The 17,819-nt window shown below is 44.6% G+C and overlaps 1 protein-coding gene across 12 annotated transcripts in view; it reads left to right on the top strand.

The window, feature by feature from the left end:
- Positions 1–4,332: 4,332 nt before the first annotated feature.
- The window catches only part of tle3a (TLE family member 3, transcriptional corepressor a), an 84,043-nt gene continuing 70,556 nt past the window's right edge, over positions 4,333–17,819 (top strand). For 11 of the 12 annotated variants that reach the window (XM_059639324.1, XM_059639323.1, XM_048562732.2 and 8 more), the window contains exons 1-4: positions 4,334–5,500; positions 5,686–5,783; positions 6,129–6,192; positions 6,853–6,897. In XM_059639324.1, the coding sequence (XP_059495307.1) occupies positions 5,477–5,500; positions 5,686–5,783; positions 6,129–6,192; positions 6,853–6,897 (231 nt within the window). In that variant the 5' untranslated portion in view covers positions 4,334–5,476. Of the gene's footprint in view, positions 5,501–5,685; positions 5,784–6,128; positions 6,193–6,852; positions 6,898–17,819 lie in introns of all 12 variants that reach the window. The other variant, XM_059639321.1, reaches the window with a different exon arrangement.

The following is a 17,819-nucleotide window of genomic DNA, read 5'->3' as shown; positions in this document are numbered from 1 at the left end:
GGACTTGAGATAGGTGGAGATAAGTTCAGCGGGCAGGAGCAGGCTGAGACAATGGGTTGACGAGGGCTGTCAGGTTTGTGGATTTTGGGAAGGAGATAGAAACGGGTGGTTTTTGGGAAAGAGGAAAACCTGATTCTGGGTGTGTGAGAGTGAGAGAGTGATAACAAGGTGTGGAACTGGATGAACACAGCAGGCCAAGCAGCATCTTAGGAGCAGGAAAGCTGACGTTTCAGGCCCAGGTCATTCATCACAAAGTCTAGGCCTGAAACGTCAGCTTTCCTGCTCGGCCTGCTGTCTTCATCCAGCTCCACACCTTGTTATCTTGGATTCTCCAGCATCTGCAGCTCCCATTATCTCTGTATGAGAGGAGAGTGCTGATTGGTTGGCCTCTGAAATCTTGATTGGTTGAGGTGGTACCATGGAAAATGCAGCAGTTAGTGATGATTGACACCTAATTGTTACACTTTGTTTAAAATTGCAAACCAGGCAGAAAAGGATGAAATAGGCTTGTAATTACTTACAAAAACAGAAGTTGCTGGAAAAGTTCAGCAGTTTTGACAGCATTTGTGAAGAAAAAAAATTAGAGTTAATGTTTCAGGTCTGGTGACCCTTCCTCAGATTTGATGGTAGCTAGGAAAATGTTTCTTTATATGCCGAAGATAGGGGATAGGTGAAGATAGAGTCTAAAGAGTGAGAAAAACAAATAAAAACAAAGAACAATGGATGTTGTAAATCAGGAACAAAAACAAAGTTGCTGGAAAAGCTCACAGGCCTGGCAGCATCTGTGAAGATTAGACAGAGTTAACATTTTGGGTCCAGTGACCTTTCCTCAGAGTGTGAGTGTGAGTGTGAAAGAAAAGCGTTGGATAGACAAAAAAAAGAGTGGATAACGATCTGGCTAGGAAGGCGAATAGCTATTAATGGGGTTTGCTAGTGGCTCACAATAGGTAGTGTGATATGGCAGACTGTGATAACAAGGCCTCGTGTGATGGGTGGGGGGGCTAGGACATGGGAGAGTTTAGGCCCCAAAATTATTGAACTTGATATTGAGTCCAGAGGGCTGCAGGGTCCTGAAGTGGAAAATGAGGCGTGTTTCTTGCAGCTTGCACTGAGATTTACTGGACCACTGCAGCAACAGAGACAGAGATGTTGGTTAGGGTACAGGGTGGTATGTTAAAGTGGCAGGCAACTGGAAGCTCAGTCTTTTTTTGGCAAGCAGAACATAGATGTTCTGTGAAGCAATCACCCAGCCTATGCTTCATTTCCCCAATATAGAGGAGACCACATTGTGAGCAGTAAATGCATTAGACCAGGTTCTGGGAAGTACTGCTTAAGTGTTGCTTCACCTGGAAGATATGTTTAGGGGTAAGAGATAATGGGAACTGCAGATGCTGGAGAATCCAAGATAACAAAGTGTGGAGCTGGATGAACACAGGAGGCCCAGCAGCATCTCAGGAGCACAAAAGCTGACATTTCGGGCCTCGGCCCTGGATACTGGGGATAGAGGAAATAAAGGGGCAGGTGTTGTACTTTTGCTGGTTGCAGCAGAGGGTGTTGTGGGTGTGTCAGGAGTGAAGGAAGAGTGAACCAGGGTTCCCCTTCGGGAATGGTCCCTGTGCAAGGTGGAAAAGGGAAGGGAGGGAATATGCCTGGTGGTGGCATCTTTGCTGAAATAGCATCCGATGGTCTTCTAGATGTGGATGCTGGTGGGATGGTAGCTAATTACATAGGCTCCCATTACAAACTACCTACTAATAGTGACGAACAGTTCCCATTAACAGCTATTCAGCCTCCTAGCCAGATTGTTATCAGCTCCTCTGTCGAGCCAACTGCTGTTCTCTCTCTTCTTGGCTCTATCCCCACATATCACTTACTCCTTACTCCCTCCCCAGCCTCTGCATATAAACTGACATTTTTCCTGGCTACCATCAATTCTGAGAAAGGGTCATTGAACCCGAAAATGTTAGTTTTGGTTTTTCTTCACTGATGCTGCCAGATCTGCTGAGCTTTTCCAGCAACTTGATTTGTTCCTGATTTACAGTTCTTCTGGTTTTTATTTTAAATGTTTATCTCATCAGGAAATGTCAAACTTTGCTACAGTGCAATATATTTTGTGGAAGATACACAAAAAAAATGAAGACTTATTGTAGAACCAGGCTGTTACTTCAGCTCATCATATTCTATTTTAGAGCACCAAGGTGTTTCTACACTGAGTATATTTTAATTTTAGTTGAGGGGAAAATGATGAAGAAAGCTTGCTTTAGTCTTAATCAATAACTTGGGTTAAATACATAACCTCTGCTCTCACTGTTTTAAATCACAATGTTTCCACATCCTTTTTTTTTAAAAGAAAAGGCAAGTTGACTGGTCAAAACATAACCTTGAGAAATGGAGCCATTGAATGGCTGTCACCTGTTTTGACAAATTGAAGAACTGTGGATGTTTGAAATCTGAAACAAAAACAGAAATTGTTGGAGGATCTCAATGAATCTGTTGGGGGGGGGGGTGTAAAAGAGAGAAACAGAGTTAGCATTTAGAGTCCAGTGACCCTTCTTCACATCTGACAAAACATTCTGAGTTCCATTTTTTGTTTGTGGGAGTTTGCCATGTAACGCTTAGATGGTATAGCGGTAGTGTCCTTATATCTGAGCCTGGAGGCTAAGGTTCAACTCCCATCTGCTCTAGAGGTGTGTATTGACCAAAAAAAAGAGCTTGCTGTTCACAAATTGGTTGCCTGCATGAATGAACACGGCAGGCCGAGGAACAGGAAAGCTGACGTTAGGCCCGAAACGTCAGCCTTCCTGCTCCTCTGATGCTGCTGGTCCTGCTGTGTTCATCCAGCTCCACACCTTGTTATCTCAGATTCTCCAGCATCTGCGGTTCCTACTACGTCTGCCTGCACGACTGCTTGGGGAGGTCCGATCGTGAGAGGCGCTACAATAAATATAAGTCTCCGTTAAAACATTGACGAGGCCCCTGTTGTACTTACGTTGTTTTTGACACGTTAACAGCGTGGACTGCAGAGCTAGAAGCTCCGCTCCTGGATTTCTTTCTTACCGTCATATTTCAGCCAAGCCTTTGCCAGTCAGTTTCAGTCCCACGTGGGATGTTTCCAGCGTTCTCAATTAACCGGCCAATGAAAACTAATCTTTTCAGTAGCAAATGACCCTGACACTTCATGTAATATAAACAGTTGAAACGATTCCAATTAGGATTCGAACACTTTAAAAATAATTGTCAAGCGCTTGAGATTTATGCACTAAGGTCATAATTTATTGCATGGAACAGATCACGACAAGATGCAAACAAAATAAGATATTTTTTCGCTGTTTCAGTACTTGCGCTGATCGAGGAGAGTGAATGGGAAACTAAACAATGACAAGAGTTGGGAGAATAAACTTCACCCCGATTAGAACTTGCAGTCTGGCTTTCAAAATGATCACTCTGCTCTAGATATTATGATAACTGGGAAATTTCCCCAATCAGTCTTCCAATTTTTACCATAGGTTCTTCCTGCGTTGCCACAGCTGCCTTCTTTATGGAAGTATTTACGTGGCTCTTATTGCGGGGGCAAAAGTCTTCGTTTGGGTAGTAAGAAACTGCAAATACTCCGTTTTAAGCTTCTGAATCAGAGATAGCGACTTAAATGTTAAATAGCAGCTTAGCCTTTTTGGAGGGGGTGGAGAGTCCTTTTATTTAACCCCTCCACACATAATCATGCAAGGCTTTTGTACAAATTGGCTGCACTCCCTCTCAAAAAGGCATCTTACCATTAACGTTTGCTAAGTATCCTCTGTCACGGGAGTTGATGGGTTTTGCAGTGATGTGATCATCAGATTTTATTAATGTGTTTTGAAAAGCACACACACATTAAAAAGAATTCAGATTTTCTATTCACTCTTCCCCTCACCTCCTCCAACTCCAGAACAAAAAAAAACCCTCACGCACACACACAGATCCTTCTACCACATGGTACTGACAGATTGTTTGAGCTGTTGGGGGAAAAGACATTCAAAACTAATTAAGCAGCATTCCAGTCGCTATTTGCAAGCAGTAGGCAGAATCAAAGGCATTTGTCAGCGCTACAGCCACGGCGGCCCCTCGTGGGTTTGATTGACAGCTCGGCGAGAGCAGACGGGGAGGCGGAGCCCGGGTCCGGCTTTGATTGACAACGACGGGGGTCGCCGGCCAATGGTAGGGCCCGGTGGATCCGATTGGCCGGTGTATCCTCACCCCCCCCTTCCAGGAGGCGGGCGCACCCCACGTGGGCCTCGGGGGCGTCCGATTGGCTAAGCCCCGGCCCCGCGGAACGTTGGTTACTTTCCACCCAAATATGGTCAGGCTCTCGGGGCAGTTTCGGAGGAGAAGAAAGGAAGGAGAAAGAAAGAAAGAGAGAGAGAGAGCAATAGGAAAGCAAAGGAAGGGGAAGCCGCATGGTGTGGATTGTGGCACTGTTTGTGTGTGGCATTCCGTCTGATCGTTCCCAATTTGCAGAGAAAAAAACCGTCTTTTTTTGCTACAAAACAGCAACAGTAACAAATATTGTTGCAAAATAGAATTGCAATTACAAGGTAATCGGTGGAAGGAGAGAAATCGCCTTGGGATCTTGTCAATTGCAACAATTCGCCGCTGAACTTCATTGAAGATTATTGCGATTTCCTCTTCGCCGCTGTTTCGTTTTATTTGTTTTTGTGTGTGTGTGTTCCCTTCCTCCTCGACCCCCACCCACTCCCCCCTTTCCATCACCCGCGGAAGAAGCGATCATGATCTCTCCGTCGAGGCTTGCGGGTCTGGGATTCGCTGTCGCCCCGTAACTCCGAGCCCGTTTCCTCGGCTGCTGAAGCTTCGATCGTCCAGGAGGAGGAGGTGGAGGAGCAGCAGGAAGGAGCCTGGATCCCGGCTCAAACTTCCCGATTGCCCTGCCGCACCTTCCCAAAGTGGACATACTATTCCCCCCCTGTTTCGCTGCCTTCTCCCTCGGGACCTCGCTGCCATTCTTTTTAGGAAACTGAATCGTGACTTTTCTGTCTGTCTGTGAGGAGAAGCGGTCGCTGTTTTTTTAAACATACATTCTGTGTTTCCACACACGCCCCCCCCCCCGCACCACCAAATCTATGGTTCACCGGAGACGCTGCTGACTGTTGTACCATGATCTGCCTTAATCCAGAGTGTGCTGTTGGAGCTCCCCTCCTCTTATAACACAAAGGGACTTCTTTTTTAAAAAAAGACACAACCCCGTCGCCTGCGGCCCGGGAGGACTTGCTGCTTTGTTGTGGAGCATTGGGAGTGGTTCTGATCCTGAGCGGCGTGGCTGTGGACTCTTTACAGCTTTTCTCTTGTATTGTGGGCTTGCATCTTGTTCATCAATCGCTGGAATCGTATCTGTCTTTCTCTCTCCCACCACCCCCCCTGCAGTGGGGTTCCTTTCCCTCCACTCCCTACCCCCTTCCCCTACCGGGGATACGTTGTTTAAAAGATGTATCCTCAAGGCAGGCACCCGGTAAGTGTCTTTCATTCTCTCTTTATTTGGATACAAACAATCCTCTTAAACTTGAACACCGTGAGTTTTGTTGTGTTGCCATTACACGTAACTACCGCCTGATTGCGTCGGCATCGACTAAGTGATGTTTGTTGATTCTGAGGAGAGGAGGTTTTGTTTTTAAAAAGATGCTGTTGTACTTGCAGGCTCCTCATCAACCTGCTCAACCGTTCAAATTCACCGTGGCCGAGTCCTGCGACCGGATCAAGGAAGAATTTCAGTTTTTGCAAGCTCAGTATCACAGGTGGGTCAAGTCGATGGCGTTTAAACTGAGTTGGTTCAATTGAAGGAGCGATCAGAATCCGGTCCGACTCCCTCCATCTCGTCCAGAATCTATTTTTCTGCCTCCACCCCTTCTATTTACAATTCATTAGATAATAAGCAGGCTGTATTTTAAAGTGATAATATTGAGCAATGAAGCAGTGAGCTATTTATTTGCTTTGTTTAGGTTAGTACACGCCGTGTAAACAAGCTTTTAAATTATTCAGAGCGTGTGATGTCAGCTTATTGTTTGGTTAATGTGTTGACATAGTCTCGGTTCCCTGAACCCCTTGAAATTGATCCTTTTTCCTCTACGATTTCTTTTCAGCTTAAAAATGGAATGTGATAAACTGGCAAACGAAAAGACAGAGATGCAGCGTCATTATGTTATGGTAAGTCTTTCTTTCACCACACCCCCTTCTCCAGTCATTGTCTCTTCCCTTTCTCTCCCCCCCCCCCCCCCCACGGGATGTTCCTGCTTTAATCCCTGTGAACATTTGTCAATAAATTTGTTGGCCCTCATTCAGAGCTGATTAAAATAGGATATGACACAGCCATTGACACACACACACCAATTCAATCAAACTTGTTCAATCGTCTGTTACGCTAATTTCCAGAGATTTTTAAATAATCTGTGTGGGGGATTTGTTGCCGAATTTCATCTGTTTGGAAATGCTTTAAATTACAGTTTAGCGTTGAGCTCTGAGAAGTTAATTTTTTTGTGGTGGAATAACATTGGTTGCTGAACATTCAGCTCTCCTTTTACCTCTGAGTGATCAATATTTGCATGACTTTCCTGGTAAAGGTAAACATGCCGTCCACGTGTGGTCTGTGAGTGAACAATTTATCATTTCCATGACCACAGCTGTTTATTAGAAGGAGGCAGTCAGAAATGGAAGCGGGGATCTTAAAAATAAATCAGGTGGAAACAAATTAATAGTACACAAAGAGAAAACAGACAAGTGGCAAATATGAGGAAGTTTTGATTTGCAGGGAGATTTTCAAACATCCCAGAATGTAAATTAATGCAATGACAACTTCTGTTGTTTCAGTATTACGAGATGTCTTATGGCCTGAATATTGAGATGCATAAGCAGGTAAGAACACTTGGGATTTTTTTTAGGAGGGGGAGACGAATTGCTGTAATTCATGGCTTGGCTGTTCTTCTTAAACTGATCCCCTTAATTCTACAGATGGAGGATCTGATTTGGTCTTTGTGTGCGCTGTTTTTGCAGGGTTGGTGAAATTCGGGGCTTGTTTTGAATAGTTTGGATGCAACGTGTGTTTTGTGAGTTGTGGATGGCAGTTCCACTCTGTGCCACAAGTTGGGGCTGCAATCTGCTTCTGACTGGTACAGCTCCACTTCTTAAAGAGAGCTCACTCTGCACTGTTCCAATTTAAACATCTGTCAGTCCTGCTTTCCCAAGTATCTCTGCAGCATTGTGTGTGACTAATTGGAGGTAATGTGAAACTTGGGTAATCTTAAAGGGACGGTGCTCCTTTGTCTCTCCCAAGCAGGCTTTTGAAGGGATCAGCCCCAACTTCATATATTCTTCACAAAAACTCAATCATCCTTTCAATGTCAAAGCCATTTAAAATTAATGAGAGGATGTTTCATGAATAAAAAGATAAACCAGCTCTTTTTTGGGACAATTGTACTTGTCCTTTACTCTCTCCACTTTAAAAAGGGAATTATACTAGCTTGTTTTTATATCTGGCCAGGCAAAGAGAGGAGGCTTATCGGCCAAAAAAAATGAGGGCAGGAATCCAAAATGAGACTCCTCTCAGTTTGCTTTATAGCTGTGTCTTTATGTGGGGTGTGTTCCTCAGTGGCTCTGTCTAAATAGTCAAGCCTCCAGCAATATTCAAGCACTTGTTCAGCTGCTATCGCTCCTGACCTGCTCAGGCTGCTTTCCTGCTCTCTCACATACATAAGACACAAGCACAGACCCTACAGCAGTGAAAAATTTTGTTTTCACCGTGTAGCCATCTGTAACTATAATTGCAGGGCGGTTATTCCATCAGCTCTGAGTTTGGAGAACCCTTGGCTTTGTTGATAAGGATTATTGATGCAGTGTATTTGAAAACTGGTGGACGTCAAATTAATCTGATGTTTTCAATCTTGAGTGTGTTTCCTGCCCCTTTTGTGTGGCACATTTCTCCTTCTCAACTGTGTTTGTCTCCAGCTTTCTCTGGTATCCTTCTCTTCTTTTTAGCTGTGTTTTTCCTTAATGTTTCTCCCTCTGGCACAGATCTGAAATGACTTCAAGGGAAAAATGCGAGGGCTGTGTTGGAATGTGATGTGTTCAGCAGATAAGATTGTATCAGGATGGGGGTATGTGCCTGTTAGAGTGAAGATCATTGGATCAGTCCAGACTCTTGTTTTGGCTACCATTGTTTTTTTTTGCTAGTATTGCTGTGGCCTTTTTTAAAAGCAGTGGTTCAAGAGTTACCTGGAGAAGTGACTGAACTGACCGCTGATCATTCTTTGAACTGTTGGCTGGAATCTGGACCATTTTGCTGCACCGATGGGAATGTTTTGTTTTGAAGGACAGCATAGTTCTCCCCAGAGCTCTATTTTCCTCAATCAACATTTTTTTTGGGATGGGTGGCAGGGCTGAAAGAGCAGATTATCCAGAGTATTATTACATTTCCTGGGAGCTTGCTTCATGTAAATCAGCTCCTGTGTTTTCTACATTGTGACGATGACTACACTTTGCTGGCTTCACAAGGTCACTGCACCGTGGAGACCACCACAAGAATGCAAGTTCTCAATCCCTGCCGAGCTGCCACTCTGTCAAAGTTCCAACGTCTCCTGCTGTTTGACTTCCTGACCCCATGTGCAGCTGCAAAAGGAGCTCGACAGGGAGTGGACGGTGCAGGGCGGCCTGGGATGCTGAGGCGGATTGTTGGATTCCTGATCGAGGCTCTGCCAACTTGGCACACGGTGTGAATTGAGTGGAATTTGTTCACTGATCACTCACTGCAGCTACCACCTTTGCAACTGTGTGACGACAACAACAGGGAGAAGGCACTACACTTTTAAACAATGTTTTCACAGTCTGCAATGAATTATTTACAAAGTAACCAATTGGAGGTGAACAGCAGTGTGATAAATTACTTGTTAATCTGCCTTCACCAACTTTTTTTTTCTTGTGCAGTCAAGAGATAAACATTTACCTGGACGCCAGGAAGAACTCTGCTTCTCTATGAAAGTAGCACCATGGGATCTTACCATTCACTTCAAAGACAAGCAGGGTTTTTGGTTTGACTTTGCGACTGTAAGTTTGGAATACCTAGCAATACTGCAGGCCCTCGGTCCTGAGCCCGAAACCAGTAGAGTGCAGTAGAAACTCCACCTGGTTCACAATCCTCCTTTCAGAAAGATCTCTGTTTGTTGCCTGGTTTGGCCAACACATGACTCCTCCAGACCCACAGCGAACTGATTTAACTCTGGATTCCCCTCTGTAACGGCCAACCAGGCCCCTTGGTTTTAGGCAGCATGAGGACGTTAAGGGGTGGCCTGTAAAATGCTGGCTTTGCTGACCACAGTCCCAAGGATGAAGCTTCAAAAATAAACTTCCAGCTAAGAATCAAGGATGGTGTTGATTTTATTGTTATGAAGTGTGTAGTTTTGAGGTTCAGATTTCTTTCTTGTGGAATTTTTTCAACGGTAGTCACAGTGAGTTGGAGCCTGGTGTACATGTAGCTGCTCTATCCCAGTGTTATCCCTCTGAACAAGCTCAGTTGGAACTTTGTCACTGGTTTCTCAGTGTTTAGTTTTTGATTTGTAGAGGGGTGGAAGGTGTACATTAAGACCAAGCTCTCTGTGTTGTGATAACTTGTGCACTTGTGATCCATTTGGTTGTAATTATAACTGCAGAATAGGAATCATCCCCCTCCACCTCCTTGTCTATTTCCACGAGCTAGCTTCTGTTAGTTCAAGGTTATTTTTGGCAGTTTTGTGTTAATCATAAACAACCCATGAGAAAGGCTCAGTCTGATGGTCCTATTTTCTCTCATCTTCTTCCCCAGTCCTCCCAATGGCCTTGCTCCCTTCCTATCTCTAACCTCCTTCAGCTCCCACAACCTTCCCTGTCTCTGTTACCTCCACCAGCCTTTACAACTCTCTGAGAACTGGTAGCCTTGCCTTGTCTAAACAAAAGAAGCTTTCTCTGTGAAGATCAAGAAAACAATGAAGCAAGAATGACAAGAATTCTGTTCGTCTTGTTTCTTTAACAGAGCTGAAGGATTTGTTTTGAATAATAATAATAGTTGTATGGTATTTTGGCTTTTGCAATGGCCTTCACTGGTGCTGTTTTGTGTTGGAGTGCAGATTAACTGAGCTAATGAGCATTTTTATGGCTGGAATCTCCCAGCCTGCAACTGGCCTTGTAATATGTTGTTTCCCAGCATGTCGCCATGGTTACTGGTGGAGTGTATGATGGGTGTTGTCTAACAGAAACAGTCACTTTTCTCTCTAAATGCTCCTAGCTCAATGTGAAATCCTGTCATTGTACATAAGTGAAGAATTCTTTGTTAAAGGAGGTCTTGTGTGGACAGTTGTTGAAAGGTCCATTGTTCAGTGTCTCTGGAACCATTCCCTTCCTTTGCCTAAAGCTGGTGTACACCGGTTCGGGTACTTGACTGTTGTGTCCATTGGCCCATGTGCTGATATGGAGAAAGGATGGGTTTGTACTGATATTTCTCTTCCTGTTTTCCCCCACAATACTAGCAGTTGTGGAGCACCTTTTCCTGGCCTTTAGGACATCCAGCCATCGTAGTAAGAAAAGAGCAGACGCCCATTTGATCCCTCAAGCTTGCTCTGCCATTCAGTAAGATTAAGGCTAATCTGTTTGTAGTCACTACTTCACATTCACTCCTGTCTGGGGTTACTTTTTGACTTCTTTGTCAAGAATCCAGCTACTTTGGCCTTCTTAAAAATGTTTAAAGATTCTGGCTCTGTTACTGCCTGAGGCTAAGAGACTTGCACAGTCACAACACTGAGAGAAACATAGTTTTGCCTCCTCTCCAGCTTCAGTGAGAGATCCCCCTTCTTAATCTGTGCCTTCCTTGGTTAGAGGCTTTCTCACAAGTGGAAGGCCTGCCTGTCTGTGTTTCACTTTTTTCTTGCCTCAGCTCTCCCAGATTCCAAAAATGATCCATTGTTCTCTGTATTGAAATATCTCCGTATCCACAGCCCTCTGGGGAACAGAAATCAAAAGATTTCCAACTCTCCACATTTGGTCCAAAATGGTTGATTTTTTTTTCATTCTAAGAAGACGTCCCTTTCTCTTTTTTTTTGAAAATGTTTCGAGCATTTTGAAATTTTTAGTTTATGTAAGCTGACCTAAGCCCAGGCTTCAGGACTGTAATGAGTCAGACTTGACAAATCTAATTGTGTGATGTGTGGGAACGATTAACTTTATTGCCTCACTTTTTGAGAATTTTTTAAAAAGTAACTTGTGTTTTCAATTTTATAATGTACGTTTCAAATATAGTCCCTGGATTGCAGGAATTGTGTCACTTATGTCTCCCAGCATTTACTGATCATTGACATTAGACTGACTGACCGAGTTCCAAAACATGGGAGCTGTGAGATCACCTGGAGTGCCCAAGTGAGCGCTCAGTGTTTTATATCATTTCCAATCACTCAAACAACGTTTTGAAGTTCCCTCTGTACACATTCAGTCGCTGTTAGGAAAATGGGGGCTGCAGTGTCTCTCTCAGCAAGATCCCACAAGTAGTTGTGAACTGACTCTGGGGGGGCAGGAACAACTTTGTCCCCGGGAGGAATGGATGAAATTGAGTGTAGGCGAAAATTAACACTGGACTTGTTAAAATCCTTCGCTCTCTGTCCCTGTCTTCTAACCTAGGAGCATTAAACCAATTTAAATCTGGTAATTGATCTGTTGTTAATCCATGACCTCGAGTGTTCAAACCAATATCTCACCCACCGACAGTTACCAGTGCCTTGGTTTTATGTTCCACGGGAGCTGTGTCCCTAGCAATGCGGTATTCCTTCAGTACTGCAAGGCTGGCTCGGTCTTTAGATGTGATGTTCGTGTTGGGTAAGAAAGTTTCATTCCTATGCCTTAACGTGTGGCAAACAGATGAGCGAAGATGAAAGTGCAATTATATTGCTGAGTGCTATTGCATAGGGTGACCCGGGGGTTGGGTGTGTGCTACTGTTTACTCTCTGGTTTGTGTCGTCGGGGTTTGTTTGTGGGGGGGCGGGGGGTGGGGGGTGGTGGGGGGATGGTGTTGATGCAGAAAATCCTAAACTCCCCTTGGGTGCTGTTACTCTTCAGTTGTTCTTGTTAAATTGGTCCCTCCCAGAGGCCTGAATTTGTGAATCCAGCAGGATTTCTCCACCGTTATCATGGGATAAAAATGGCTTATCCTCGTAAACATCAGCAACTTGCATTTCAGTAGCACCTTTTTTTTTAAAAGTAGTAACAAATCCCAAAGCACTTCACCAGAAGTTGAACCACATGAGGCACTAGCGTGCCTGGCCAAAGGTTTGGTGGATTTAAGGGTGCAGGAGGTAATCCTAGGAGCTTGGATGGCTGAAATCAGAGCCTAATGATTGAATGGTGAAAACTGGAGGTGTGAAAGAGGTTAGGATTGGAACAGCACAGAGATTTAAGAGACAGAGAGAGTTTGAGGGTGGGGGTGACGCTCTGGGATGAGGTTTGCAGTCAGTCCCAGAATCGAAGGAGCTCCGTGTCATGGGGAGTGTGCGGGCTGGGGGTGGTGAATATTTCAAATGGTGTGTTATCTTCCAAACCTGTCTGTCTGAATTTGAGCCAAACATTGTTGGAAAAGCTGAGCAAGCCTGGCAGTATCTGTGGAGAGAAATCCGAGTTTAATGTTTCAGGGCAAGTCACCCTTCCTCAGAGCTGTCTGTCTGTGCTCAACCCTGGCTCTGCCAGGGATGTGCAATACTGCCTGTCTGCTCTTTTCTGTCTTGTGGGATTGTTTCAGTCTGAGCTTCAGGTGGGATTTGAGATCCAGGGTCGACAGGGGGTGCATGTTGGTTTGTGTTAATGGCTATGGGAGAGAACATGAGCTGGTAACAAGAACAGCAAGTGTGAGTGAAACTTGAGACTTTCAAGTGAGGTTGTGCCCAATCGGCTGGTGGCCGCCTTGGAAGTGGCCAGGAATAGTCAATGAAAGACTTGGTGTCCCTCATTCAACGCCAGACCTCTGTCAGTTTGTTCTCTGTCTTTTTCCAACCTTTTGGTTCTCCTGTGTTTAAGCAGCAATTGAGATTCTTTGCATTTCTCACATTACATGTGGATGTTGTAAGATAAAACTGCTGGCAAAGTTACTAACTCTTAAAGGCATCCTGCAATGCTTTAAATAGTAATATCTTGTTCCCATTTTTCAATTCCAATCCCGTCCCTATAAAACAGTTTTTAGCACAATACTTGCCTTTTAATTCACCTTTTTTGAATATAGTAGAGTCATACAGCACGGAAACAGACCCTTTGGTCCATCTAGTTCATGCAACCATGTTCCCAAACTAAACTAGTCCCATTTGCCTGCATTTGGCCCATATCCCTCAAACCTTTTCCTATTCACGTACTTATCCAAATGTCTTTTAAATGTTACAACTGTACCTCCTATCCACTACTTTCTTCAGCAGTTCCTTCCACACACTAACTGCTGTCTGTGTTTTTTGGAAAATTAAAGTTGTCCCTCCTGTGCTTTTTTATTTTTAAATCTTTCTCCTCTCTCACCTTAAAACTAGGGGCATAGTTTTGAAGTCCCCCCCACCCCAGAGAAAAAATCTTTTGCCATTTGCCTTATTTATACACTGCATGATTTTATAAGCTTGTATAAGGTCACCCTTCAACCTGCACCCTCATGGGGTTAGGGGAGAGAGAGTCTCGGCATATCCAGCCTCTCCTCCTTATAGCTCCAACCCTCCATTCCCTGCAACATCCTGGTTTTTCTGAAACCTCTCCAGTTTAATATAGCAGGGTGATCAGAACTGGACACAGTACTCCAGAGCAGGCCATCAAACAAACCGTGACATTGATGCCAAGATGTGGGCACAAACAGCCCATAAAACTCATCCAAGTGATGGAGCTTCCAAAAAAAAGTTGTTTTTGGTTTGAGGTGATGCGTGAGTGGATTCCAGATTTTTGTCCCCAGGCAGCTGAATGCATGGCCACCAGTGGAGGGGCACTGAAAATTGAGGGTCATAGGGCTGGATGTGTCGAGAGATCTCAGGGCTGAAGTTGACGTTACACTTGTATATTTTCAAGAGGCCATTTTCTGGCTACACAGGCCACTTTTGGCTAATTGTGTGCAATTCCGGCCTCCCTCCTATAGGAAGAATGTCGTGAAACTTAAAGTTTTCAGGAAAGACTCACCAGGATGTTGCCAGAATTGAAGGGTTTGAGCCATAGAGAGAGGCTGCATAGGCTGGGGCTATTTTCCCTGGAGTGTCAGAGGCTGAGGGGTGACCTTTATAGAGATTTATAAAACCATGAGGGGCATGGATAGGGTGAACAGACAAGGTCTTTTCCCTGGAGTTGAAGAGTCCAAAACTAGAGGGCTTGGGTTTAAGGTGAGAGGGGAAAGATTTTAAAGGCCTGACTGGCAACTTTTCATGCAGAGGGTGGTGTTCATATGGAATGAGCTGCCAGAGGAAGTGGTGGAGGCTGGTGCAATTACAATATTTAAAAGGCATCTGGATGGGTACATGAATAGGAAGGGTTTAGAGGGATATGGGCCAAATTCTGGCAAATGGGACTAGATTAATTTAGGATACCTGGTCAGCAGGGACGAGTTGGATGGAAGATTCTGTTTCCGTGCTGTACATCTCTGATGAGGAAAATTTCTGGCTATGTAAGTGAGAGTAGGCTTCAATCTGAGCTGTCCAGTCCATCAAATGTGGTGGGAATGGGATGGCATTGTTCCAATGTCTATTCTGTAGATTTGGCTCACACAGTAGGATTTTTTTTTTGACTGTTCTCATCTGACTGTGTATGTTTTGTTTAGAACCTAAAAGTTCATGTGCTCCCAGAGAGGGCAGTGACATACTTAAATGGCACCATTTTGAAGAAGAAATTTGATAAATATTTGATTTGGTATGGGGTATAAAATTGAACAGTGATCTGAAGGGGCAGACTGGGGCTCCAAATCTGGATATCTTTAACAGAAAATGGCCTCAATGAGTAGGACGATTTATATGCTGCAGAAATGTGATAACTTGCCTATCTCGGTGATTTCCGTTCTGTCCAGTGGGTGAGTGACAATCTCTTGGGTTTTGTGCCTGTGGCCTTTTACAGATAAAAATAATTCATGGAATTGGGGCATCTCTGGCTGACTCAGGGTTTATTGCCCAGAGTCAACCACATTGCTGTGGGTCTGGAGTCACCTGTAGGCCAGACTGGGTAAGGATGGCAGATGCCTTTCTCTCACGGATATTTAGTGAACCAGACAGAGTGTGAACCATAGTTGACAGTGGTGATGTGGCCAGCATTAAAACAGTTCTGTCTTCCCGATTCTTACTGAGTCCACGTTTCACCCTCTGCTCTGGTGGGATTTAAACCCCTGTCCTCATACGTTAACCTGGATCTCTGGATTCCTGGTCCATTGATGTTACCGAGACACCATTGCCATCCTCTCACCCTCCCTTTCTTTCTAAGATGGAAAGAGTCACAGTTCTGTGTGTGTTTGGTGGGTGGTGCTGTTTATTATTGATCACACATTGTGTGGCTCTTGGTCTCCAAAGTGATTCCTTTCCTAAAAAATATTCTGACCCTCCTGATGAAAATTGATCAATATTATTAAAGGATTTCTCACAAATTAATTAGTTTTTGAATTGATTTCTAGTCACTGCTGTGAGATGGAAAATCAGTAAGTAGTCTGTGCACAGCAAGCTTCCACAAACAGCAACTTGTCCGGATGGTGTGTTTCGGTGACGCAGTTATTAATGGGAATCCAGGAGCAGTGTGTCTGCTGAGATCTGGTGGGATTTGATGGAGACAGAGCCTGACTTTGGCCTGGCCTCTGAAGGAAAATTACTCCGTGAAGAATGGAATCCCTGCGGTGTGGAAGCAGGCCGTTCGGCCCATTGAGTCCACACTGACCCTTCAAAGAACATTCCAGCCAGGCCCCACCCTATCCCTGTAACCTTACAATTCCCACAGCCGATCCACCTAACCTACACATCTTTGGACTGCAGGAGGAAACTGGAGCACCTGGAGGGAAACCTATTCAGACCGTGGGGAGAATGTGCAAACTCCACACAGACAGTCGCCCGAGGGTGGGTCTCTGGCAAGAGAGGTAGCAGTGCTAACCACTGAACCATAATGATCTCCCGTGACTTGTGTACACAAAGTAGATCATTGCACAAAGTACTTTGACATTTTTTCGGCATGAAAGGATATCGTTTATAGATGCGATTTATGGCTATTAATTGAATTGGCTGTTGGAGTCTCCTTAGCTTTAACAAACAGACCGCTCGCTGCTTTGATTCTTCTCCCTAGTGGCATCATAAACGCCAACGACATAAATGACATGTCTGCAAGAATTATTCCAGTGTATATGTTCGCTTGGGTTGGGGGGGAGCGGGAGTTGGAGGCTGGGCTCATCTCATTTTTCTCCACTTTTCCTATCCCTCCCCCACACCTACATATACTCTGGTTCACTTCGCTGTTCTTAATGAGTGTAAGGGCAGATAGGTTTCAGTGTGCTTTTTGACGGGAGCACTGAAGTGAGCACTTGAAATGGTGCTAGACAGTGGAAAGTGCTGATAATTGTGGAGCAGGAGTGTGACCACCAGCGCTCTGGGGCTTGTTTTTATTCACTTAATGGAGGGTGTAGTGTAATGGGCCTTGCCAGCTCACAGGGTGTTTATCCAACTTTATTTTTAAGCCGTGTCATTCTCCTCGTTCATCTTCTCACTCAGACTGATGTGTCTTTCACTGCACGTGTATTTGCATGTCTGCGACTCTAGTTTCTAGTGAAATGCAAAGTAGTGTGGTGATCCAGGGATGCTCCCAAACCCGCAGGAACTGGGTTGTATTTTAATCTGGATATCTTCCTAGTGATCCTGTCAAATGACGACCTCCTCCATCTGGCAAGTCTGTCTCTTTTTACCCCATCCCAATAAAGACAGAAGTCCTTGAAGAGCATTTTAAAGGGGGGGGGGGGGGGGGGGTAAGATACCCGACTCCAATGCTTCTGTTTCTGTTTGTTGCTCTCACAGCCGGAGATTAATAAAGACCAAGAGACTACAGGGTAAAACTGGTGTTTTAGCAACCTACCTTTTGGAGTGCTTACTGACTTTCCTCTGCTGCACCTTCAGTTTTTAGTTGGCAGGTGTTGGGGGTGCGGTTCTGGATTCTAGCAGCACCTTTTGCTGTCGTTTATCCTTCACTTGAATATTTTTTCACAGCCTGTGGAGCTGATGCTGCTTTACAGAGCACCGTGAAAGAGCTAGCTAGGAACAAATTATTGCAGAGGCCGGAATCCAGAGCGAAAACAAAATGCTGCGGATCAAAGTGGGTCAGACATTATCCATGGAGGGGAATCTAGACTCAAAATGTTAGTTTGCTGACTCTTCAGAGCTGATGTTGAGTCCACCAGACTCAACGTTAGCTTCCTCTTTTTTTTTCCAATGATGCTGTCTGACCCACTTGGATCTCCAGCACTCTTCTGTATATTAGCTCGAAAGGGTTAAGTGTTTGCTGGAGCAGATTCTCATCCTTTATTTCCTCCCCCTGGCCCTGACCCTTTTTTGTTGCATACACGGCATTTCTGGCATCACTGGTGTATCAGCCTTTTCACTCCTCCTGTTTCCTTGATGTTTTGACAACAGTCACCGCAACATTTTAGAGAAAAATGTAACAGTTCCCAACCTTATCTCTCACCTGTTGCTGGCATTTACTTGGAAACTGTTGGGGTTTTATCCCCCCAGCCCCCTCCTTTTGACCATCTGCTGGAAATATCCACCACCCTGGGCAAGAAAATCAGCCCATTTTTGAAGCCACTGTCA

This window comes from Stegostoma tigrinum, chromosome 33 (genome assembly GCF_030684315.1).
Source record: "Stegostoma tigrinum isolate sSteTig4 chromosome 33, sSteTig4.hap1, whole genome shotgun sequence".
Taxonomy (NCBI): Eukaryota; Metazoa; Chordata; class Chondrichthyes; order Orectolobiformes; family Stegostomatidae; genus Stegostoma; species Stegostoma tigrinum.
This window is presented reverse-complemented; position numbering and strand designations above follow the sequence as displayed.